We start from the raw sequence: 26,739 nt of genomic DNA, 5'->3' as shown, positions 1-26,739 counted from the left end.
ATAAACCTGAGAGACTTGTACCTAAAATGCTAAACAACAAACAAGCAAACTATCCATAAGACTATAACCGAGCCTAAAATTTAAAACCGCAACCAAACAACTAAAACTAAGCAACAACGGAGAATGAGACCTAAATTACAATCGACCAATGCTAAAACTTAACCCATGATCACAACAGTGAATAAAAAAATAAATAAATAAATAACTAAACAACTCACTCCTTAAGGAACCATTTTTTTCATCTTACCATTTACGGTTTCACGTCGAACTTTTTCCCCCACCTATTATCGGACTTGTAAGATAGAACATTAGATGACCCATCGCCGAACAAAATAGTGGTTGAGGGAGGTAATTTTCCAAGGTCCACAAGGTCTTGAAAAAAGTCTTCTTTGATCGGCTCTTGACCCGCAACCGAAGAACATCTAACACTACTGCCAACTCAAGCCTCTTTAAATAAATTTTGTACCGCTTCATCGAAATTCAAATCGTCGACATTGCCTTGTAAATTATGAGAACCAGAAGCGGCTTTCTTCTTCTCCCGTCTATACGAAACCTGGTCCTCAACACCAACATGAAAATCCTTTTTTTGATATAACCAAGCCCGCAATGTTTGTGGGTTTAACAGATGGGCCCGACACGTGTCGTTGGCTAAGCCCTCACTTAGGATGAGTCGTGCGGGCCGCCTTGAAAGAGAATTCCCACCGCTTTGCCTTCGATGAAAGCCTTCATGTCAGCCTTCTCGCCCATTGCGGGAATGGCAAGTTCCCTATTCATGAAAGTAAAGACTTGGACAACCGGCCTACACCAGCTTCATTCTTTTTGGGCTCATTAGCACATTTTCACATAGCCTCTTCGTAATTTTTGACACTGCATTCTCAAGTGTTTTTCGGGTGAAATGAATTGAGCTGATTAAAAAATAATCGACATCCCCGAGTTTTTATTTTTGAGTGGAATAGAGAAGGGAGGATTAGGAAGGAAAGTACATATATTTTTTGTTAACAACATTTTCCATCCATATTTGAGCGGATTAGAAGGGAAACCTACGTATTTATCTTAAGATTATTTCTAATCCTCCTATTATCTCATGACCAACATTATTTTTCTTACACGCAATATAAAATTATGAAAAAAATATTAACGGAGTCGTTTTTCTCTACTTTTTTCTAGTGTTCAAAAATAACAACATGCATAAAGCTAACAATTAAATATTGGCTAGATGTTATATCGATCATATTTTTTTGAAAGGCAAGCAAAAATTTCATTATCACAACAAAGAAAACTTGAGACCCATTAGGGATGGATCCCAACTAAAGAACATACATATACAAACTCAAACAAACACGACCAAACTTGAAAAAATTACATGAACACAACCAAATACATATTCGAAAACAACATATTTAGACTAAGTTGAGGTACACCACCGGGTTGGAAATCCACGTTAGCCAATCCATATTCCTTCCTTTCAATCTATTGGCAATCCAATCGTACGAAATGGCTTGTATTTCATTAAGAGCAACCGGGCCATTCCATGCTTTGTTTCGGAATACTTTGTTATTGCGGTTTTTCCAAATGAAATACGCACCAATCCATTTAATTGCAAGCCAAATAAAATTACCAATTAAAGACATGGGAACCGAATGATTATTTTCCACGAGGAGCTCATTAATGGTGTAGTTTAAATATTCCTTTCATTGGGCTCCTCGTGGAAAATAATGAGCTCCTCGTGTAGTTTAAACCTTATGAAGTAGAAATTTTAATATATTGATTAGAAATAGAAATTTTAGGAAAACCTTATGAAGTAAACAATTAGGGAGTACCATAATTGACACATGAGGAAACATCCAGTACTAGAGGTGTAACCGAATGTAATGAGTTGTATACTTGTATGCTTCCCAATTAAAACAATAAAGGATCAAAACTGCCAATATATAAGGGTGCTGATTCGTACACCACTAAGTTTTAGCCATACACCACCAAACGTGCATTAAAGCATTGTACTGTACAACAGTCTACTGCATATTTAGTGATGTATGGCTAAAATTAGTGGTGTACGAATCACCTCCTGATATATAATAGTTAGAGACCTTCATGTAATTTAACTATATTTTGGTTTTTGGAAACGTGGATGGGAGCTTCGTCACCCTTTTCTAGCTGGCTATGCCTCAATGGATTAAATTGTACAGTCAACACATGAAACGACTGCTGACTTGTCTTTTTCTTCTTTTCTAACGGCGCTGTTTGCTAGATTTACTTTATGTACATCATGACAGTAAATTTATATGATCCCAATAAGTTTACTTTTTAGCATAACAACATGACTCATGACCAAGGTTGTAAAAGTCGCGAGTCGGGGACGCATCGGTCGAGACCTAAAAAGGACACGTCGACCGAGTCGGGGACGCGTCGGTGACGCATCGGTCGTTGACCAACGTTGACTTTATTAATAATTTCTTGAATATATATTTATATATGTATAAAATAGTTGATTCTGTACCATAAATTTCTTAAATAAGAACTTGAATTTAAATACAATCAAACTTCAAAACTCAATTAATGTTACTGAGTACATAATCAGTAAGGACACAGAGAAAAGGACGGCCCAAAAAATGAAAACAAACCATAATTTTAGAAACATATCACATCTTGCCGAAAATTTGACTGATTTTGACCATTTTTAAACAACTTTGACCGTCTTTGACATACTTTAACCGAATTTTTAGCTTTGACCGCCTTTTGAGTCGTTTTCAGAAAAACGGGACGGAGAACCCAAAAAAACGACGCATCGACCGACGCGTCTGCCAAGTCGGCCGACTTTTACAACACTGCTCATGACTCAGTGAGTAAAAAGTAAAAAATTTCACAAGGAAATCATTTAACAACCCTTTTCAATAGGCCAAATTGAACCTCTAACCAAATAAAGTTCAATTAACAAGGATAGTCATTCACAGACAACTAAAACAACTAGCTTACTGCGCTATAAAACTTCATTTCTTCGTTCCACGCTTAACAACTCTCGGGATAAATGGACGACCGAAACTGATAGCTGAAGGTGTAGAATCTAAAGTAGTCAACTTGGATTGTATCACTTGTGCGTGTCAAGTAGAGACATGCGATCACATCTTTTTCGAATGCCCTCTCGCTTTAAATTTATGGGGTAAAAATCGTTGTTGGACCGATTGGTGCGCTTAGTTTGATAGCATTCAATTCTCAAACAGCGAGAAGATGTGGCTTTATGCAATTTGTGGTGCCTTATTGTGGATCATATGGAGATATCGTAATAGTGTTGTTTTTTCACCTACCATGAAGAAGAACGAACTCCTCGACTCTATTAGATTTTTTTCTTTTAGTTGAATTAATTGTAGTAGTAAATGTAACCCTGGTGAGATCTTTGGCTTATAAAGTCATTGTAAAAACGATGTTAGTTTTTGTTTGTGCCGCCCTCTAGTGCCTTACTAGGGGGAGTATGGGGTGTGGCTTGTTTTATCAATAAATTATGCAGTTCCAAAAATAGAAATATCACGTTGCAATTTAAAAGGATAATAATAATAATAATAATAATAATAATAATAATAATAATAATAATAATAATAATAATAATAATATATATTATTATAGGGGGATGATTCTCACACACACTTTTTTGATCCTCGCACACCAATTTAAAGAAATGGATTATTATTAGAAGAGTAAAAGGTTAAAATAGGTGTGTGAGGATCAAAAAAGGGTGTGTTAGAATCATCCCCCATTATTATATAATATATAATATAATATAATATAATATAATAATATAATATAATTAATTATACCAATACCAATATACTAATATCATACCAATCCGTGTAGCGTTTTATATCAGCTAAAGTCTCAAATAAATACTCCATCCATCTAGCTAACGAGTGTCTCTCCAGATAGATAGAACTAGGGTTGGTGAAAACACAGATCAAAGAATGGATCCAGATGCGCTCTCAAAAGCATTCGTGGAGCACTACTACTCCACCTTCGATACTAATCGGGCCGGGTTATCCAACTTGTACCAGGATTCATCTATGTTGACTTTTGAAGGTCAAAAAATTCAAGGCTCCCAGCAGATCGTCAACAAGCTCACATCTCTTCCCTTCCAGCAGTGCAAACATAGCATCACCACCGTCGATTGCCAACCTTCCGGTCCCGCCGGTGGTATGCTCGTTTTTGTTAGCGGTAATCTTCAACTCGCCGGTGAACAACACGCTCTTAAGTTCAGTCAGGTACTCTTTCTTCAATCACTCTATATTTATGTATATATGTTTATATATTTAGATACTTCGTTGGATCTTATTAGACGATTTAATTGTTATATATGAATGATATCTGGATTGTAAACCCTAATTGATATTAGGAATTCTAGATTTGGCTCCTTAAACTCGTGGATAAGGGAACGTCATCGTATGAGTGGTTATTGCATCTAGGTTTTTTGACTTTTTATTTATAATTGTTGTAAAACGCTCCTGTTACTAAATTTGGTACAGTTTAAATAATAATACATAACATTTTTACGGCTTATTATGAATATTTTAATTTTGATTCTTTCTATAGTACTGTATTTGTTAGCTGAACAATATTTTGTTGATTATAAAAAGGTAAAGTCATTACATATGGTACCTTTTTGGACATGTATATACTACACTTATTATAGGTTAGTTTCTGATCTCATGATCGTTGGTGATTATCATTTTGTATATCATGCTCACTTTTTTTAGAGCGGCAAACAAACACACACACACACACCTAATTACAAAGATAGTGCTTACTGGCTTGTTATGGATGAGGTGTTTTATGTTTCCAAGTTCTAACCATTGTAGTTATGAGTTGCAAACGGATGAACACTTAAATTGGAACATCTAAACAATGTGGCCTAGTTTTTATCTGTTTTTTCCCCTTTTCAGCAGATGTTAACACTTCATTATTATTATTCAAGTCGAAAAACCAAAGATGATAATTTGTATTCTTAATAGTCTTCCAAGTTTTTAAGTATGATGTTGATTTTTTGGAATTCCTTCAACTATGATGGTTCTCTTCAAAGCTAGGGCCATGTATGATGTACAAATGGTGATTTTCTTTGGATGAGGTTGTGATTTACTTCTCTGAAACCCTCACACAAGTGCTTGATTCATCTCTCTACAAATTGTTGACAGAAAAACTCATTATTTACTAAATTCATCTTGCCTCACCATATCTTTCTATATTTCAAAAAGTGATGCAAGTTATTTTACTTGTTCAAATTGTGATGTGGTTCCTGCTCTTTAAATGTGATATCTAATTTGTATCTCATGACTCATGTATCCTTTCTCTCAACATTTCTTGCATTTTATCAGATCTACTTTTGAGATTATTTATGGTCGGTTCAACTAATGCACTGGTTTTCATTTGTTACATGACATTACCCCACTGCACTAGTAATTTGCCTCATTTGACCATTTTTTTTCCTGCTAAGTTGTTATGCAGTACATGGGCAGTCTTTTTTTTTTTTTTTTTATCAGTATATACATTTCTGTACAATCTCTTCTTTTATTGGGTCTTAGTACTACCACAGAGTTTCCTTTGTATTAATTGTATATTTGACATGTCACGCGTGTATAAAACTACTTATATCATTAACAATTAGATAAAAGATGTTCTGCATATGTGTATGTGGAATGCCAGTATGCCATAAACGGGGTTGCATTAGATAAAAATTTGTTATGGAAGAGCTTAATTATGACCCAACATGTTGACTTATGTTATTACAAGATTTTCTTTGATTTACGTAGTGGTAAGTGTGCTGTTGTGCTCAACTTAGATGTAAGGGAAAAGCATATGTGATTTGAGGTGGACATGCATTAGAAAAATAATGTTTGCATAATGATATCACATTAGTATTTTTAATGGGTATTAAATGAATATAATTGCCTTGTATCGTTGCCTTCTCGTTATTACCTGCTTAATGATACAGTTGAATATTGAAGAGTAGCTTATCAAAACTTTCATCCAGCTCATAGGTGGTAAAATGGGTTGGGCAAGGTGCGTTTTTTAATAGATGGGGTTGTGTTGGCTCTGACCCATGATACTCTTATCCAGATTTTCTTTATAATAATTACTTAAAATTGTTATATAAATGCAATATTTTATTAGGAGGCATTTAAATTGCAGTTAAGAAAACATACTATATATTTCTTCGTAAGCTATTTTTATTTTTAGTTTACTTGTTTGACCCACTGAAGATTGAACATAGCCTGAATAGATTCATCCTTAAGTAAACAGATCAAAATCCCCACCCTCAATGGTTGCGAGCAGGCATTTGCTAAGTCATGTACTGTTTTTTTTATTCCTTTATTTCTTGTCTATAATCTGTTCTCTAATTCAATGATCTTTGAAGTTATACTTTCTCATGAACTACTTTTATGATTGTTACATTATTATTTTTTTTAAAGGCAAAGCCCGAAAGTGGAGTTGGTGTGGATTGAACATGGGTCCATTTTGGAGATTGCCAAGCACCCAACCACTCAACCACCCCTTTGGGGTTTATGATTTTTACATTATTACTTGAGTTCTTTAAATTAACTATGATGTTTTATTTATTTTGTAAAAGAATTCTTGATCACACTATCTCATAGGTAAACATTAGTGAAACATGGCTAGCCTTTTCTTATATATTGCGCTAACTATATGGCTTAAACAGTTTCAAATTTGTATCCTTTGAAACAAACATTTATTTTAAAGTGTTACATGTGGCTAATGTAAACAAGTCATACAGAGTTCCTCTTACACACCCTGCTTGTTTATCTGCAGATGTTTCATCTTATGCCAACACCTCAAGGAAGCTTTTACGTGTACAACGACATATTTCGCTTGAACTATGCTTGAAAGTATGTGTACTTCTAGAACTCAAGTGTGACTACTAGATTTACATTCAATTCTGGATATTTTGCACATTAATTGTGTGATTCATACTGTCATATTGTTAATTCCTTTTTGGGAAGTTAAAAAAGTTCATTGTCTGGTGTTTATGTTCGACTTGTTTTTTTAATCCAAGCATTCTATATTTTAGATCTTTTTTTTTTTTTTTTTTTTTTGTGACTGGTCAGTATGTCGAATTAGCATCATCTGCATTGTGCCTTTGCCTGTTTCAAGTGGTTTTTCTTAACCGCGGCTAGTTATAGGTCTGGATCTTACATGTGAACGACTGCCAAATGCCAATGGCTACATTTTTTTTTCCACGAAGAATTTTATAAAATACGGAAAACGTTTTCGAAAACAAAACGAATTCAACAAGAGATAACCTCAATGGGGCTCATACGTATAATGCGGCTAACATACGAACTAACGAGCCCCATCTTATCTAAACCGGAACATAAACTAAAACGAGAACTAACAAAACACATATAATCCACGAAGTCAAAAGTGCGCTCCGAAAAAACAATCCACACATGGCTACATGGAAGGAACCGTTTAAACTCATTTATTGTGCAACCCTGATGGTAATCAGTATCAGCAATCAGCTGACGCACAATCGATATAGAATGAGGGTGGGCCAAGTGTACTAATTCAGACTCTTTTACAGGGAGTAGGCCATGGCCCATGCATGGTTTGGTTCAAATGATTAGTGTGGCATAATTTGCTACTAGTAACTTCAAGTACCAGTTTTTACAATAATGATACTAACAAGCAAGTGGCCAACCGCGCGTTGCGGCAGTCACCTTGAAACTTATTATTGTGCAGCTAGCGTAATTGTGCGTACATATCTATAGTTAATATTAAAATGCTAAAATGATGATGTTATTATTAGGATAATTCTTTTGTTGAGAAAAAATCAAAAAAAAAAAAAAAAATCTAAGCATGTTGGTGATGTCATTAATCTAAATAATTATTAATTAAAATTAGTTAATATTAAAATGCTAAAATGATGATGTCATTATTAGGATAATTCATTTGTTGAGAAAAAATCAAAAAGAAAAAGAAAAAAATCTAAGCATGTTGGGGATGTCATTAATCTAAATAATTATTAATTAAAATTAAATCTTATTAATTAATTATTATTATTAAATCTTATTAATAATTATTTTAATTATTAAAATTAAATATTTTTGAATTATTTTAATTAATTATTATAAATTGAGTACGAAAAGGTATAAAAGCTAGACCGAAGGAAACCAATTCTAAATTTATATTTTAACTTACACTTTTAATATAAAATGACAACCAATATTATCTCTTATGATTGGATATGGTTTGTTTAATATGCATTTTTGGTGTTTGATAAAATGTTCAGCTGACGAGTTTCTTAGTCGGACTCTGTGGTTACACGGGTCATTAAACTAAATAACTTTAGCATTTACGTTCACTTAATACCTAAAACATATTATTAAACTGTTTCGTTTAAACAAACCCGTGATTCCACGGGTCATTTCACTAGTATTGTATTAAAAGACAACCTTTTGTATCAGTTTCCATAAACACATCATAATTTTCTTACTAACTACAATTTAGTTACATAGTTAAATGCTAAAATCAAATCAAAAGTTAACATTGTTTTGGTTACAAAAGGCAAGTGAATATACATTTAGTTAGAATGATGGAATATGTATGATTTAATCACATGATTAGGTAATAACAATAACCTGGATGTGGAAACAATATCCCTAGAACCAAACAATTATAGTATTATTAAGCACATATATATTAATGTTTCTAAGGTTTGCAAATACAAAAATACATATAAAGAGATTCATAACTTGCAGCCTCTTACTATTAATTAAACATGAAAAAATAACTTACAAATGGGCCTGAAAGATGTGTGTTGCTCCTACTAAGGGCTTGGTGGGTCATTGGAGCTGCTTGAAACCATCACCTTCGACACTATTACGATAAAACATGTTTGTAACTGCTTCTTGCCTGGATAACACAATATCCATGTCGAAGGTGGCAACAACGTGTTTAACATTCTCATCAGTAACATATTTATTTGTACAGGAATTCAGGGACGAATCTTTGAGGTGGCAGGGGTGGGCAGTGGCCCCTCCAAAATTTTATGTTCTTAGTGTAAATTTTATATTATTTGAATTTAAAATATAAATTTTTTATATAATAGCCCCTCCAGATTTTAGAATTTCTTTTTAATATAATTGATAAGTTTTTGAAACGATTTTGGCCCTCCCACTAAAGTCGTTCAAGATCCGTCCCTATACCGGATTTCTTTTGACATTTATTACTTGAGATTAGACTGTTATACCCAAATAAAGTATTAGTTAATTTAATGTGACTTTTATAGCCATATATTACAATTTCATATGTAAAGAAAACAAAATCCCATAAACCCCCAAATCAATTGAATACCATAATATGTTATCATCGGAGATTGATAAGACAGACACAAAGGAATTTGTAGCATTACAATTACAAAAACATATCAAATGTAAAAAAACTTACTATAGAACGCCAATGTCAAGAAGAATCCAAAGTAAACTATGTCTGCAGCCTGTGTAGAAGACACAATAGGCAGGTACGCAACACATGCATCATGGTTACCATCCTCAACCAAATCAGCATTACCAGCTCACAATTGTTGGCATATTTTAGGTTGTATTATTAAAATATTGCAAACCCGTGCATCAGGTTGTAAAAAAAAGCAGCTGACCAACGAGCTTATAGCTCAGTGGTACCCGATGCATTTGATCCCTGGGCCCACAGTGGGGGAAGCTTTGATCCGAAGAAAGGCGCAAGTTCAATTCTCAGTCTGGGCGCCCTGCATGGAATTATTTCTCCCTCCGGGGGGAAATTTGTGAAGTGTTTCGGGGGTCTAGCTAGTTGGGGTAAAAATCGCCTTGCCGTCACTGTGGTACCTGGGAGGAGGTACTTTGCCGGCACAGGTCTCTTTCGGGGTGGGATTGGTGGGTGCTACGGCACACAGGGTTAGCGTATCCCTGCCAACTTACACGTTTTGATCCGAAAAAAAGCAGCTGAAGCACATGCACCCGGAGCACTTCATAATCAGTACAAAGATGTATTCATAGAGCTAGTAAATAACATTAGCACTTAACAACACATGAATACGATATGTTAATAACAAAGAATGTGTATTCGACATTGGGTCGGGTCAATTTTTTTTTTTTTTTTTTTGATTTTTTAGGTTCAATCCGTCCCATACCGAGGACTAAAAAATATAAAAATTAAGGACCATGGTCCGTATTGAAACTCCTTGTGTATGGTCGGTTCCGGTCCATTTCGGTCCGGTCTTTTAATTTCTTTCGAATTTTCTTGTACTATGCACACCCTAACCTAAACGAGAGACTATAAAGAGGCACAACTATATCAACTCACTCGCGCCGTTGAATAAAAAAAGAAAAATACAAAATCATGAATATATATTGTGCTGAAAATAAAAAATCGCTCAGGATAGGATATGAAGATTATTGTTGTTACAAAACACAAGACCAAGTCACTGAATGTAAGAAATAAAACAGAACAAAAACACAAACAAAGCATAATTATTATTAAGGGGAAAAAAAACTACATAAAAATCAATCCCCGATCAATGATCTTGAAGTCGAAAATTTGAGAGAAAGCTGCATCTGTAACAATCACACCACACGTGACATCTTTCAAGTGCCTAAAATAGCAACATACCAACTGTCGTAGAATATTTTGAGCTGATCTATTACCTTGGCCATTTGTATGCCCAACTTGGGTAGGATGGACACGCGTCATCCTCTATTATCTTGACATCTGGTCTCCTCATCTCAAAGTTGTGAATATCATATGAAGTGATTAGTGGGCAATCCTTGATGTACAACACGGATAATTTGGAGCAATTAGTCAAAGCTAGTAATTGTTTAGCAGTAAGGTACTTTGCCTTGTTCACATGTAGTGTCTCCAAATTTTGACAATGTAATCCAATAGAAAGCCAACCACGATACCGGATTCCTTTACAATATGTTAAGTGCAACTCTTGTAGTAGAGGACACCCTTTTGTAACATTGACGATGATGTCATCGTCAACATAGGATCCCCTCAAAAAATAAAGGATTTTAAGATTTTTAGCCAAGCCTGAACCAATTTTCAGTAAACAATCCTTATTCTTAGGATTGTTATCACGATCATAAATTACTAGATACTCAAGACCGCCTCCACTTAACAATCCAGTTGGGTAAAGGACACGTGCATCTGCTGATAAATAAGTCAAAGTTTCCGAAAAACCTTGTTCAGATGTTAATCCAACTAATTTCTTACAATTGCTTATTTTGAGTACCCGGAGTTGAGGACAATTTTGTTTCAGAAAAAAAATTCCTGCGTTTGTTATGTTATCACAACCCCTAAGATCCACGTGTATCACGGATTTATTACAATATCTAGTTAACGTTTCCAAACCTTGTCCGTAATGGGAGTATAATGCAGATTAAGAACCGATATCGAATCAAAATGCATGAAACGACAAAGATATGTACCAAGCACAATTGAATCAAGGTTGTATGACTTACGTAACTTGGTTGAGGAGCATGTAACAACATCCTTTAAGCATTTACAACTTGAAATTGTGCTATCAAGAAAACGGTGACAAGTTAGGCAAAAAGATCTTTGTCACACTCTTCGTCTAGTTTTTCGTAAATCAGGTTCAAAATATCATCAGGAAATTGTGTAATCTGTTTTCCCTCGTCACTGACATCCATTTTTGAGTAAATCTCGATCAGTATTGTATTATTGTAGATCAAAGGAATAATGAAACAACAATACAAAATCAATCATCAATTATCAATTATCAATTAAATTAATTCAAATAAAGAATATAACATGAACTATGACTTTAATTCAATAAAAATTAAATTGATTAAACCGATTACCTGGTCAAGATTGAAAGTGCCATCAATATTTTTTCTGCTTTTCGGATAGATTTGTTTCAACTGGTTTCGTTCATAGAATTTAAGGGTTGTCAACTTGTTGGTTATAACGTACGACTAAAATTTCATATTTAACCCTTGGGCTCTTTCAGTTATATGAATATGTAACCTTATACTTTCTTGTTAACATTTTACTAAAATTTCATATTTAACCCTTGGGCTCTTTCAGTTATATGAATATGTAACCTTATACTTTCTTGTTAACATTTTTAGTTCTCAAACTTATTTAACTAGAATAGGGGTCCGCGCTTCGAGGCGGATATTTATAAGCGTTTGTCGTGTCGAAATCGGCCATTACCCAATGTCCCAATTTGACACCAAAATGACCTAACGGTTAAGAGGGGTCCAAATGGGTCAATTTGCTTTCCACTTTATAACATCCAAACAACTACTATCATTTCCATGCATGCTAGATGATAATTCGAAACGATAACTACAAAGCACAAACTGGTTAAAACACAATGCATAAACCATGATTCAGATCGATATTAAACCTTTATAATTTGCCTACTGACTTCGTAACAAAAAAAATGAGTTCTATCTTAAGGTCCACGCATTCGAAGTTTTGCTAATTTTGAACATTTTTGAAGACTTAACACATGTACCGTTAAACCACATACATTCCGTGCAACAAACAGTAACAAACTTTCCGAAAAACAAACAGTAACAAAGTTCACATTTTGAACCTTTTAATTTACTTAATAAACACATTAGCACATAAATTACTCTTGAAGCACCTAATATTATAGGTAGTTTGCAGCAGATATCCTTACTTTTTACAGTTAAAGTTAGCATATATATACATATAATTTAACATATTGAAAACAGAGTTATCATATAGTAACAAAATGACTGAAACGATACACACACAAAGTGATATATTAACCTAACAGAGTAACAGAGCCATATATTAACCTAAAAGAATAGCTGTTTCAAACCCATATTAGAATATTGAATTTAAATATTATATTAAACCTGATGCGTCAATCTAACAAAACAGAGCGAGAGTGATTATTTACAGTAATAAATCAAGAGGCTAAGCTTGACATACCTGTGATTAGTAGCAATCTTTGAAGCTGAACTTTTAGATTTAGGGTTTTAGATAACAAATAGAGTTTCATCTTTGAAGATGAACTTTTAGATTTAGGGTTTTAGAAAACAAATTGGTAGCAATCTTTGAAGATGAACTTTTAGATTTAGGGTTTCAGCAATGTTTGAAGATAAACTTTCTGATATAGGGTTTCAGATAAGGAATTTCACTTGAAGATCTAGGATATGAATTTGAGGTCGGGTGAAGAAGCAATGAAATTATCAATGAAGCATGGTATCAAAAATTAGGTGTTGAACGGATGTGGTAAATAAAAGAAAACTACAGCAGATGGGTTTTGTAGGATGACAAAAAAAAAAAAAAGAAGCTTTTGAATAAAAAAATATAAAGTACTGTTGGTGAATAGTGTTCCAGAATTTTGGTCAAACTAGTTTTCGAACACTGGGGGTTCGGTTTTCAATGTATTTTATTACGTTTAGTTTGTAAAATTATTTTGTGGCTAACGATGATGTCGTTGAAGCGCAACTCGAGTCGAACTAAAAGATATAATCCGTGAAAGATTCAAATGTTATTTTAAATTAACAATATATGTGCATCTCCGCATTTCGCTATGGAATTCTCGACTTTTAAAAATTTAACGCAAAATCAACGTGTATGAAAAGTACCTAAAATATTTAGCGATTTTTTAAAAAGCGTCCATTTTGCGTATAGTTAGTGGCATTGTGTTCCTAAAATTATTTCGAGTTTAACGATGGTGTCGAAAAAGTTTAACTCGTTGCGAGCGAGAAGATATGGCCCGTTGAGTATTTGGTTAGAGTTTATTTAAGTTTTTTTATAAAAATGATTATTTGACACTTTACGCCCGGTTGGGGGTTGATTTTAATATTTGAACGAAGTGTGAGGGCTTTTTTTAAGGTGGAAAAGGGTGGGAAAAAGTAGTAGGACGAAAACGTCTTTGGGTACTATTCATATTTTTGTGTTGAGTATTTGGTTAGAGTTTATTTAAGTTTTTTTATAAAAATGATTATTTGACACTTTACGCCCGGTTGGGGTTGATTTTAATATTTGAACGAAGTGTGAGGGCTTTTTTTAAGGTGGAAAAGGGTGGGAAAAAGTAGTAGGACGAAAACGTCTTTGGGTACTATTCATTTTTTTGTGTGTTAGATAGTATAGGGTGGGAAAAAGTAGTAGGACGAAAACGTCTTTGGGTACTATTAATTTTTTTGTGTTTTAGATAGTATATAAATATAAATATAAATATAAATATAAATATAAATATAAATAAATAAATAAATATAAATAAATATAAATATAAATGTAAATGTAATATTTATAATATAATATAATATAATATTTTTAATCAAGCGCTTTGCGGCGAACGACTATTTAAAAATTTCATGCAAGTACAGTTTACTAAGTCCTTCAGCTAGGTAAGTATTATACATTAGTAGTCGGACACTTTCCTGTTACAAAAATGAGGGTTAAATTTAGGCAGTTTACGGTTGGCAGTTATATGGGTGTACACAAAAAAAGGAAAAAATACTTTAGCATTAATAGTAATACTCTACCGAAGATTAACACACCTATATATCATCAAACAAATATAAGTTTTGAATAAAATTAAAAAAAAAAAAAAAAAAAAAAAAAAAAAAAAAAAAAAAGCAAAAAATTAAAGCGTTAATCAAGAAATGCGTATTAAACTTTCCTTGATCCATGATTCTTTGTACCTTATAATTAACATCATAGTTCAGAAATACATAACCTAATCCAAGCCTCAAATTAGGTTATAACTTTTAATCCTTACAAAACTAATCATTAACTGTATTAGAAGTAATTAAATGAATGGAACACTTCAAAACTCTACCTACTCGTAACAAATCTAAAGCATCTTAACTTTATATATACATGCATATTTTTCATTGCTATACCTTACAGCAAAATAATAGCAATTCCCATATCAAAAGCGTAGGCAAACATCGTTGTAATTCACAGGCTCCTTTTAGAACTTAAGAGCTTCTTTGTACAGCTGTTAATCGTACAAAAAATGACCAGTTGCCATATGCCTATCAAAAGCTTCTATCGATCTCGCACCACTGGCTCTACTTTCCAAACTGCCAAACTCTTACATGAAAATAGTCTGGGAGGATTGCGTACAGCTACAGGCAGAACTAAGAGTCACAAAAGTAAGAAGGACATAGCATACAACACTAACTTAAATTGATTGAAACAGTTCCTGAGCGCTGAATTTCAAGGCGTGGGGACCCCATTGCAGATGCAGGACAAATGAAATGAGCTCAGTACCAGTTGCTGCCACATAAAAATATTAAAATCGATGAGACAACAAAGAAGACAACGAAATCGAAACAAGCAAAGCTAAATACAATCTAAAAAAAAAAAAAAGGCTGAATTGAGAATAAAAAGAAACAAAAAATCTGTCAACGATAGTAAGCACAACAACACACACCGGAAGCAAAAAGCAAATCTAGCATCTGGTACAAAATAGAGAACGCAACAATAAACAATCAAACAATATTAACCGAAAATCACAGGAACCAAAAACACATTCAAACCTTCGGTAAGTAATTTGTGTTACAAATCAAAATGTAACAATAGTTCTCATAGAGAAGGCTTACAGTCTTCTCAGATGAAGAAAGTGCTTTTAGACCACCCACTGCTTGTTCAACCTCCAAAAGATATGAAAAATGTTGACGAACTCTACATATAAAAAAACATGTCTTATTCATCAATATATCAATTTATACAATATAACATTCAAAAATGGCAAAACGACATCTACTTCACCTGTTTAGAAACCATGGTACTAAGTTATGCATTATTAGCTTGATATTAGTGAAACAAACAAAACAAATTAACAAGCGCAACTTAATGTATCATCTCAATAATCTTGGCCATTTGATGATGATGATGATGATGTATTAGCTAGTAGAAATTGTATGGTGGATTTATATGAATGGGAAGGTTTATGGTTAAATTATAAAATGTGAAAAGTTTGTGGTAAGTTTATGAAAATTATAAAGTTAAGTATTGTAAAAAGTGTGGTCGAATTATAAAAAATAAAAAGTTTGTGGTAAATTTGTGAAAGTTGTGGGCTTCACTATTCACTTGCCATATCTCATTTCGATGTATAGATAATAATAAAATAATAATAATAATAATAATAATAATAATAATAATAATAATAATAATATAATATAATATTTTTAATCAATTATTGTATCATTATTTATTATAAATTATAAATATACTCGCTTTAATCCTCTAAACATAGGAAATAGGCCGTTAAAAACTCCTAAACTTTTTACAACAACAACAACAACAACAACAATACCCAATCCCATATGAGTGGGGTATGGGGGGAGTTGGGATGTTGACAATCTTTCCTCTATCCTAGAATAAAGAGAAATCATTTCTCCACCCCGAGTTAAACACTCACAAGAGCGGAGAAAGTCCTCCTTACCTCTATTCGACGGGTAAAGAAATTGCTTTCAAGGGGACCTCCGGCCATAAAGAATGAGAAAAAATAATAAAAAATAAATTAAATAAAATAAAATAAAGAACAGCATGAAATAAATAGATAAATATATAAAAAAAAGTAATACGTAGTAATAAATAAGAAAATAAAAAATAAAAAAATAAACAGAGACGCCATGAAAATGGTAGAATCAAATTTTCATAGGTTTTACATCGTGCCTGGAGTTCAATTTAGGCTCTAAGCGGCAGTCAAGTCGCCAATGAATCGACGCTTGCTAAGCCTCGCTTAACAGAACCGTTTATGAAAAAAAAAACTAATAGTAGGAGTATATATATATATATATATATATATATATATATATATATAAGGGAAAAAGAAGTCGTACCTTAGACAGTAGGGCGAAGCTGAGGACAAAACGAGAGATGCTACAACTAAAAAACAAAAACATATATGACTGTAAACAAGCAACCCTAAACACAACAAAACAAACAAACCTAGAAACACACACCAACAAACATACATACATACATACATACATACATACATACATACATACATACATACATACATACATACATACATACATACATACAAACAACTTGAGAAAAAAAAAAAAAAAAAGAATTATAACTCCTTAACCACAATACAACTCTCCACAATACAACTCCTTAACCATCTTGTTTCTTGGTCTTAGTGAACAACTTTAACGTGTAACAGAGCATGATAAACAAATGAATTATAGTGGATTAGTTTGTGTCTGCCAAGAGAACTGATGCGTATCAGTAACATGCAATAACACAACTTGAGAGAAAAAAAAGTAATCAAATCGATGTCCACATGCAATAACACAATTGGAGCAAAAAAGATAACCAACTGTAGCACCAATAGGCACACTTATATAAAGCAAGTAACTGGTAAAATTCATATCATCTATCTTATAGTGCTTTCAATGATGACACACTTCCTCTCTAGAACTAGTTGCTACATTGGTGCTACATTAACGTCACATCAGTACTTCTTTCTCAGGACTAACATATCCAAGATTAAACACTACCAACAATGACATACTTCCTTAATATTTTTACTTATTTTTTTATATTGCTTTTTTTAGTTATAAAATCAAATAATTATAATTATTTAAATTATAAATACTTATTAAAAAAAATAATATTTCATTAAAATTAAAAACTTACAATAATAGAATATTAAAAACATTACGACAATAATTAAACTAAAATACTACGAGTAGAAAATTAATAATCAAACTACTCTTCCTCGTCCGAGATTTCCAATGTCTTCGCATATTTTTTCTTAATTCTCGCCCGATCCCTCATTAGTATGTCGTATTTGTCGGGAAGCAAGTTACGTGAAACGGGTTTAGAAAGAAGCTTCAAACCTTTAAACATTGTCTGCATGTCACTATCTTCACATATCTTTTCGAAGGCTCGCTTCGCCGCTAATTGTGAAGCTTCGACGGATTGAGCTATCTTTACTCGTACTTCCTCAGATGACATACGTCTCGCGACATCGGATGAGTATGAATCCCTTTGACTTTTAGCTCGACTTGGAGGGCGACGGATTGAGTCTCGATCCTTAAAAATAAATTTTCAAATTGGCTTGGGTCCGGGTTCGTGCTTGTGTTCGTGTTGGAAATTTTGTTAGTCACATTTATTTGTATACCGTTGGCTTGTTTTCGTTTGTTGGTTGTTGTAATATGTAACATCCATGTTACATCCATCCCACATCAGTTGGAGAGGAGAACGAAGCATGCCTTATAAGGGTGTGGAGACATTTTCTAGCATGACGCGTTTTGGGACTATGAGCGCAGCAGATCCCATTAGAACTCTGCAGTTAAGCGTGCTCAGGAAAGAGCACTACCAGGATGGGTGACCTCCTGGGAAAGTGTCTGTCGTGTGTGGTCGCCAAGAAAAATCCGTGAGCAACCTACGGGGGAGACAAGGGTACGTCCCTATCTCTACAAAGCGGACAATATCATGCTACGGGGAACGTGTTACTTGAGGTGTTACAGATGGTATCAGAGCCAGGCCCCGGACCAAACTTGCACAGCGAGGACGCCGAGTCCCATTAGGGGGGAGGATTGTAACATCCGTGTTACATCCGTCCCACATCGGTTGGAGAGGGGAACGAAGCATGCCTTATAAGGGTGTGGAGACCTTTCCTAGCATGACGCGTTTTGGGACCACAAGCGCAGCAGATCCCATTAGAACTCTGCAGTTAAGCGTGCTCAGGCAAGGGCACTACCAGGATGGGTGACCTCCTGGGAAAGTGTTCGTCGTGTGTGGTCTCCAAGAAAAATCCGTGAGCAACCTACGGGGGAGACAAGGGTACGTCCCTATCTCTGCAAAGCGGACAATATCATGCTACGGGGAACGTGTTACCTAAGGTGTTACATAATACCCTCACCTTGTAAAAACTTCGGGCAATCCCTTAGATTTCGCCACACATCCTCAAAATTAAACTGCCTTTTGGTTTGATTCTTGAATTGTTTTTGGGCCGCGTTCATAAGACTTTTCCCCGCACAATCACTTTGCCAATGATGCTCGAGCTTTGAATAAATTGCAATAAATTGCTTAACATCCCGTGCAATTTTACTCAATTGTCTGATTTATTGTACAAGTATTTTTACAACATAATGGGTTATATTCCACCGTAATTATATTTTTTTCGTTTGCCAATAATTATTTATTCAAATACACTTTTGATACCTCTCAAAATAGATTTCATGATATTTTATTTTAAGAAACCGCGAAATTGCGGTTATAATGTTAATGTTTTTGATATTTTTTGATTTATTATTCACATATATTTCACTGCTATTACTTATATCATTAGCGTAAATAAGTTATCAAGAATATATATATTAAAATCTTCTATGATAAAATATCCGCGAATGTGCGGGTTATAAACTAATAATTGTTAATTTCAACGTGTATAGTTATTTTATTTTAACGGTTTATGCATATAGTTATTTTAATGGTTTATGAAATAATTGTGATTTTTTTTTGTTCGGAGGTTTTTACGGAGCAATCTTTATATCGAGTAGAGAGAAGGAGGACTTTCTCTTCGTGTGGGTGGAGAATTCCTTCTCTACACGTCGGTGGAAAAACGACTTCTCTTTATTCTAGGGTAGGGGAATGATTGTCTGCATCTCACATCCCTCGTACGTCGCATGTACAGGATTGGTTATTGTTGTTGTTGTTGTGTTATACGGAGTATCTAATTGTATAACTAAGTAATATCATATCGGTAACTTTGTTAGATTACTTATTATCTTAGATAGTTTTTACTGAATTTCTCATCTTTACATCAGCACCAACCTCTTCCAGTAACTTTTCACCAAATACTTCATATTCTTTTACTAAATAATACCTACAAACATATTATGTACAAGTTACTAACATAAATTGCAAAATAAATAGTAAGTAGGACCTACCACTTTACGGCAATTAGCACCAAGACTTTGACTATAGCATTTTTTAACTAAGTGTGCCAACTTGAAAGGACTCGAACCAATAACCGAAAAACGATAAAAATAAATAAATAAATAAATTTTAGTAACACCTGGCATCAGGTCCAGGCAAGAGGCGCGGCGTGGCCTAAAGCGTGGCCTGATGGTCAGGTTGTTTCAATAAGTCTGTTACCAATTTACACTAGTAGGCGCGGCGTGGCCCTGGCTCAGCCAAACATTTGGCTTGATCCAAATGCAAGTTTGATGTGAGATATGTACATGTCTTAGTATGTTAGTGTTCATATCCGCCAACAAAAAACTTATATGTTCTAACCCCGATTTATGAGCCAACTAATTCTAGGGCGACTACCCACTTTGCAATCATTCTGAAGTCATCGCTGGTGAACCGGTTACGAGGGGATTAATTTTTTCTTGCATCCAGTTCACTTTTAAAATAGTATGTTTACATTTAATAGCACAAAATTCACACATATAGAGATCGTTCAAAAACGACCTAGAGGGCGGGACCTAGAGGTTGATAGGTTGGGCTTGCCTCGGGTTTTTTCAGTTACATTTTTTGTTTGTTGATGTCTCTTGATTTGTTTGGTTTAGTTCCCGATACTATTGTATTGTGCTCGCTTTATTTTGTTTAGTTTGATTTTTGGTTTTTCGGGAGGCCCGTTTATATGTCATACCCCGTCCTAATCCAACCAGACGAAGTCCATATAAATTATAAACGATTCACAACAGTTGATTACATTGCGAGGTACTTGACCTCTATATGATACATTTTACAAACATTGCATTCGTTTTTGAAACGACAATCTTTCATTACATCGAAAGTTGACGACATGCAAACCATTTTATAATATATCTAACTATAATTGACTTAGTAATAATCTTGATGAACTCAACGACTCGAATGCAACGTCTTTTGAAATATGTCATGAATAACTCCAAGTAATATCTTTAAAATGAGCAATTGCACAGCGGAAGATTTCTTTCATACCTGAGAATAAACATGCTTTAAAGTGTCAACCAAAAGGTTGGTGAGTTCATTAGTTTATCATAAACATTCATTTCCATCTTTTTAATAGACCACAAGATTTTTATTTCTCATAAAAATACGTCTCATGCATAGAGACAAAGATAATCATTCATATGGTTTGAACACCTGGTAACCGACATTCACAATATGCATATAAGAATATCCCCATCATTCCGGGATCCTCCTTCGGACATGATATGAATTTCGAAGTACTAAAGCATCCGGTACTTTGGATGGGGCTTGTTGGGCCCGATAGATCTATCTTTAGAGTTCGCGTCAATTAGGGTGTCTGTTCCCTAATTCTTAGATTACCAGACTAAAAAGGGGCATATTCAGTTTCGATCATTCAACCATAGAACGTAATTTCGATTACTTGTGTCTATTTCGTAAAACAGTTATAAAAATTGCGCATGTATTCTCAGCCCAAAAATATAAAGGGTAAAAAGGTAAATGAAACTCACAATACTGTATTTTGTAGTAAAATACATATGACGATATTGAACAACTGAACAATGCAGAGTTGGCCTTGGATTCACGAACCTATATCAATTGTATATCTATTAATACATATAGTGTAAATCACAAAATTTCATTTATTATTATGTATTATTTATACATTTATAGTTATATAGAATTTATACTAAATTTCATTTTGAAACATATACTTACATTATGTTTTATATTGTATTGTATATTTATTAATATGCATATCGTAATCGATTAAATTTGTATATATATAATTTACTAATTATATCATTTTTATATTATTAATATATATACGTCTCATATATTCATTTTGTATATAAAATATTAATTTTTGTTATGTTATAAGTATTAAATATATCTTTATATTTATATATATATATATATATATATATATATATATATATATATATATATATATATATATATATATATATATATATATATATATATATATATATATATATATATATATATATATATATATCATTTGTTTATTAAGATAGTTATTATAGTAATACTCAATTAATATTTGTAATGATAAATATGATAATGATAATACTTAATATTAGTACTGATGATAATAATGATAATAATTCTATTAGTAATAAAATTAATGACATTAATAATATATAAAAGAAAATATTAATTTTACTGTTAGTGTTAGTTATGTTAATGATTTTAGTAATTACATAATACTAATAATCATTATAATGTACATAATAATACTTATAGTGATAATAATAATAATAATGATTATGTTACTTATAATGATAATTATAATACTAATAATAATTATAATACTAGTAATGATGCTAATAATAATATTGTAACTTATAAAATGATACAATTATTAGTTTTTAATGAACAAATAATAAATTTTATAATTTTTATAGAAATTACAATAATATTCATAATATTCATAATAACAATGATAATAATACTAATAATACTACTAATACTTAATAATAATTTCAATCAATAATAACAATAATAACAATAACAATAACAATCTATAATAATAATAATAATGATACTAATAATAATAATAATAATAATAATAATAATAATAATAATAATAATAATAATAATAATAATAATAATAATAATAATAATAAGAAAAATATAAAAGGTTTATACCTTTTAAAACTTCTGTAAAAAGAATTACACAAGACCGGACTCGAACCCGAGACCTCTCGCTCACACCTCCAACACCCAACCATTCGTCCAGTTTAATTTATCTGAGATTATATCTCCCTAATTGTTTATAACCCGTATAACCTTGCTTCCATTTTCATCTTCAACAATTGATCAAAGCAATCAATCACAACCATACATCAATGAATTGATTCAAAGACTTTCAAATGAAACAAAATCGGTTAATGTAGAGTGTTTGTATCAATTAGCAAATGAAAAAAAAAAAATTAAAGACAGAACCCACAGAAGCTGTTCGACGCAGCAAAAAAAAATATATATGATTGTAAAAAATAGAACATTTCATGTTATAATCACCACATGAAATACATTTCAAATCACCCCAAGAAACTTTCAAAATCATCAATTTGACTGGAGATATCAAAACAAGTTCGGATTTTAATGAAGAACAACTGTTGGCTTTTTTTAATTCAAAACTTTGACTCACGAATTTGGATTCGTTTTGAAAAATTAGAAATTCATACTTTGCAGAAAGTTTGAGTGAATAATTCCTAACCAAACTGCATTTTTATTTTTTGAGATTGATTTCGAATTCGAGCTATCAAAAATTTAAAGAACGAACAGGGTGTCGAGTTCTTTTTAATGGGTTTTCTGTTTAATTTTTATCAACTAACAAATGTAGTGGTTTTTAATTAACAAAGGAAATGAAAGAACTGAATGAGGTAATCAATATTACAGAGCCATACGGTTTATTAGATACAGATGGGTAATCACCAAGTTGAATAAGTCAGAAGAAAGAATAGATAAAAATATATATATATATATAAAGTAGATAGTGAAAGGAAACAAACTCGTACGTATGATATTGATAGGTAAGAATTTTAGACAAGAAACCAAACTTTTAAAAGTTGAGATGATCTTCCACGGATTGTATCTGTAGGATTTTATCTATCATTAATTTTTTTATTAATTAATAAATATAAGTATATTAGTAATAATAAAAATACAAATAATAATAGTGTAAATAATGATAACAATATTCAAATAATAATAGTAATTGATATAATAATAAAAATGTTAATTTTTAATAAAAATACAAAATTTAATAATGGTAATAATATATATAAAGATGATGAATGGTAATAAATGGTATTATTCTTATAATAATAATAATTAATAATATTTACATTACAACTAAATTATAATTTTTAATTATTCTTATAATAGTATTTATACCATATTAATAATAATAATACCAATATTGATATAAATATTACTAATAATGAAAGTAGTAATAATATTAGTGTTATTAAAATGATTATCTTTTAACTTGTAATTCCATTTAATTATATTGATATTACATATTATTAGTTATTTAATAATTATATAATATTTATAATATCTAATTACATCTATAGAATATTTAATAATAATACTCATAAAATCTATAATTTTGCATCTCAATCATATACATACATACATACATACATATATATATATATATATATATATATATATATATATATATATATATATATATATATATATATATATATATATATATATATATATATATATATATATATATATATATTCATCTATCACTACATATTTAATTATATTTTAAAATTCAAATAAATAATATATTAATTATATATATTGAAGCAAATACTCTCAAATATAATATTAAATACTTTTTGTTAACATTAACAACTTATGTAAATTTAATTTATTCTATATATTTAAATAAACATTTTTAATAACTAAATCACATGATAGTTCGTTAATATAATTAATTTATAATATATAATTATTTACATGTTTAGTTATTTATATATACATTTCTATTTACAATTAAAGGTTCGTGAATCATCGAAAACAGTCGAAGGTCAATTGAATATATAAAACAGTTCAAACTTTTTGAGACTCAACCTTGTAGACTTTGCTTATCGTATCGATTATAGATTAAGATTAAATTTGGTCGGAAATTCCCGGGTCATCACAGTACCTACCCGTTAAAGAAATTTCGTCCCGAAATTTGAATGTGGTCGTCATGGCTAACAATAAAAATGTTTTCATGATGAATATGAGTTGATAATTAGATTTTTTTTATCATCATTGAGTAATACGGATAAAATGATTCGATTAATCGAAGAGTACGAATGAAGTTATCACCAAAGAGTGAAATAGGAAAATAAAGATTCATCTTAACTTTTGACAGAGTCAAGGTTGAATTTAGAAAATAAGGTGCGTCTTAACTTTTGATGTTGTCTTAGTTGAATTCCGGAATTCAAGTGATTTAAAGAAAATCTTCGAAATCCAAAAGATTTGATTCTTCGGCGAGTAAGGAAATTGAAGATCTCTATACTTAAATACGATGATCTGCCTCGATTACTCTGTCTGATATTTCCATTATAAATTAAACTCTTCCGTTCCATTATTCTCACCATTCCTATATTTTCTTTCTTAGTTCATACATCCAAAAGATCGTAACAATGCTTCATCCTATTCTAATCCTTGATATTTTTCTAATTATCATTTCTGTCATCCTTCTTTTTAATCTTCTACCAGAAATATTTGGTTACTTCTACTATTACCTTGGATGATTCTATTCTTAATTCTACCGTGTCTTTATGTTTCTATTCTTATTAATATCCACGGTTTGTAATTTCGGTGTTGTCATTGGGCTTTATATTTTCTCTTATATTTTGGAGTCCCTGCTCCCGTCTTCTATAATCATTGTCATTTACCGATAATGTTCTCTCTTAATTACTGTGATTTATACCCCCTTTCTATTTCGGAGCTTCATTCTTTCTTTTTTTTCGCAAGTAATGGTCCAGAATTCGTAAGTACGAAGTTAAGATTGACCATAATGTTCTAAGCAGGAAGGAACGTAGTAGCACGATTTGATTTGTCAAATTACCAGAATCACTAAGGATAGAACTATCAAGAATATACTTTCTTGATATGTTCGGAGGTTGAACAGATTGAACGAGTCGTGTAACGTGGTTGATAATGCTAAAAACGAACATATATTTCATAGCATTATTCCTCAAGAAAGACAAGCTTTTAGTTGCAATTGTTCTATTTACAAGTGATATTCGTTTAAATAATAAAAGGTGAAGACAAAAGACAGATTCGACGAATTGAAGACGCAAATGACCAAAAAGCTCAAAAGTACAAAATACAATCAAAGAGGTTCCAATTATTGATAAGAAACGTCTCGAAATTACAAGAGTACAAGATTCAAAACGCAAAGTACAAGATATTAAATTGTACGCAAGGACGTTCGAAAATCCGGAACCGGGACCAGAGTCAACTCTCAACGCTCGACGCAACGGACTAAAAATTACAAGTCAACTATGCACATAAATATAATATAATATTTAGATAATTCTTATAATTATTTAATATATTATATTATTTATAAAACCGTCGGCAGAAGAAAACAACCAAAAATGAGCCTCCCCAGCTGGCCATGCGATCGCATGGCCTGGAAGGCATAAATCCATGCGATCGCATGAGCCCCAGTTCCAGCCCACATGCCTATAAAAATCGAGCTTTGGTGCACCAAAAATATAATCTATCTTTCTCTTCTCTCATATATACGTAAAATATATATATATATATAATTTATATTTTAATTTTAATTTTAATTATAATTCTAATAATAAGGGTATGTTAGCGAATATTGTAAGGGTGTAAGTTGAAATTCTGTCCGTGTAACGCTACGCTATTTTTAATCATTGTAAGTTATGTTCAACCTTTTTACATTAATGTCTCGTAGCTAAGTTATTATTATGCTTATTTAATCCGAAGTAATCATGATGTTGGGCTAATTACTAAAATTGGGTAATTGGGCTTTGTACCATAATTGGGGTTTGGACAAAAGAACGACACTTGTAGAAATTATACTATGGGCTATTAATGGGCTTTATATTTGTTTAACTAAATGATAGTTTGTTAATGTTAATATAAAGATTTACAATTGGGCGTCCCTATAAATTACCATATACACTCGATCGGACACGATGGGCGGGGTATTTATATGTACGAATAATCGTTCATTTAACCGGACACGGGAATGGATTAATAGCCACTAGAATAATTAAAACAGGGGTGAAATTATGTACA

The 26,739-nt window shown here is 32.0% G+C and overlaps 1 protein-coding gene across 1 annotated transcript; it reads left to right on the top strand.

Annotated features, from left to right (window-relative positions):
• The first annotated feature begins 3,841 nt into the window (after positions 1–3,841).
• Positions 3,842–7,023, top strand: LOC139861155 (nuclear transport factor 2B). The gene is made up of 2 exons (XM_071849454.1): positions 3,842–4,247; positions 6,808–7,023. Exons 1-2 carry the CDS (start codon positions 3,951–3,953, stop codon positions 6,880–6,882), a joined length of 372 nt encoding a protein of 123 aa, XP_071705555.1. The 5' UTR covers positions 3,842–3,950; the 3' UTR covers positions 6,883–7,023.
• Positions 7,024–26,739: the final 19,716 nt, after the last annotated feature.

The sequence above is a fragment of the Rutidosis leptorrhynchoides genome, chromosome 8 (assembly GCF_046630445.1).
Source record: "Rutidosis leptorrhynchoides isolate AG116_Rl617_1_P2 chromosome 8, CSIRO_AGI_Rlap_v1, whole genome shotgun sequence".
NCBI lineage: Eukaryota > Viridiplantae > Streptophyta > Magnoliopsida > Asterales > Asteraceae > Rutidosis > Rutidosis leptorrhynchoides.
Note: the sequence above shows the minus strand (reverse complement) of the source record. Positions and strands in the feature narration are given on the sequence as shown.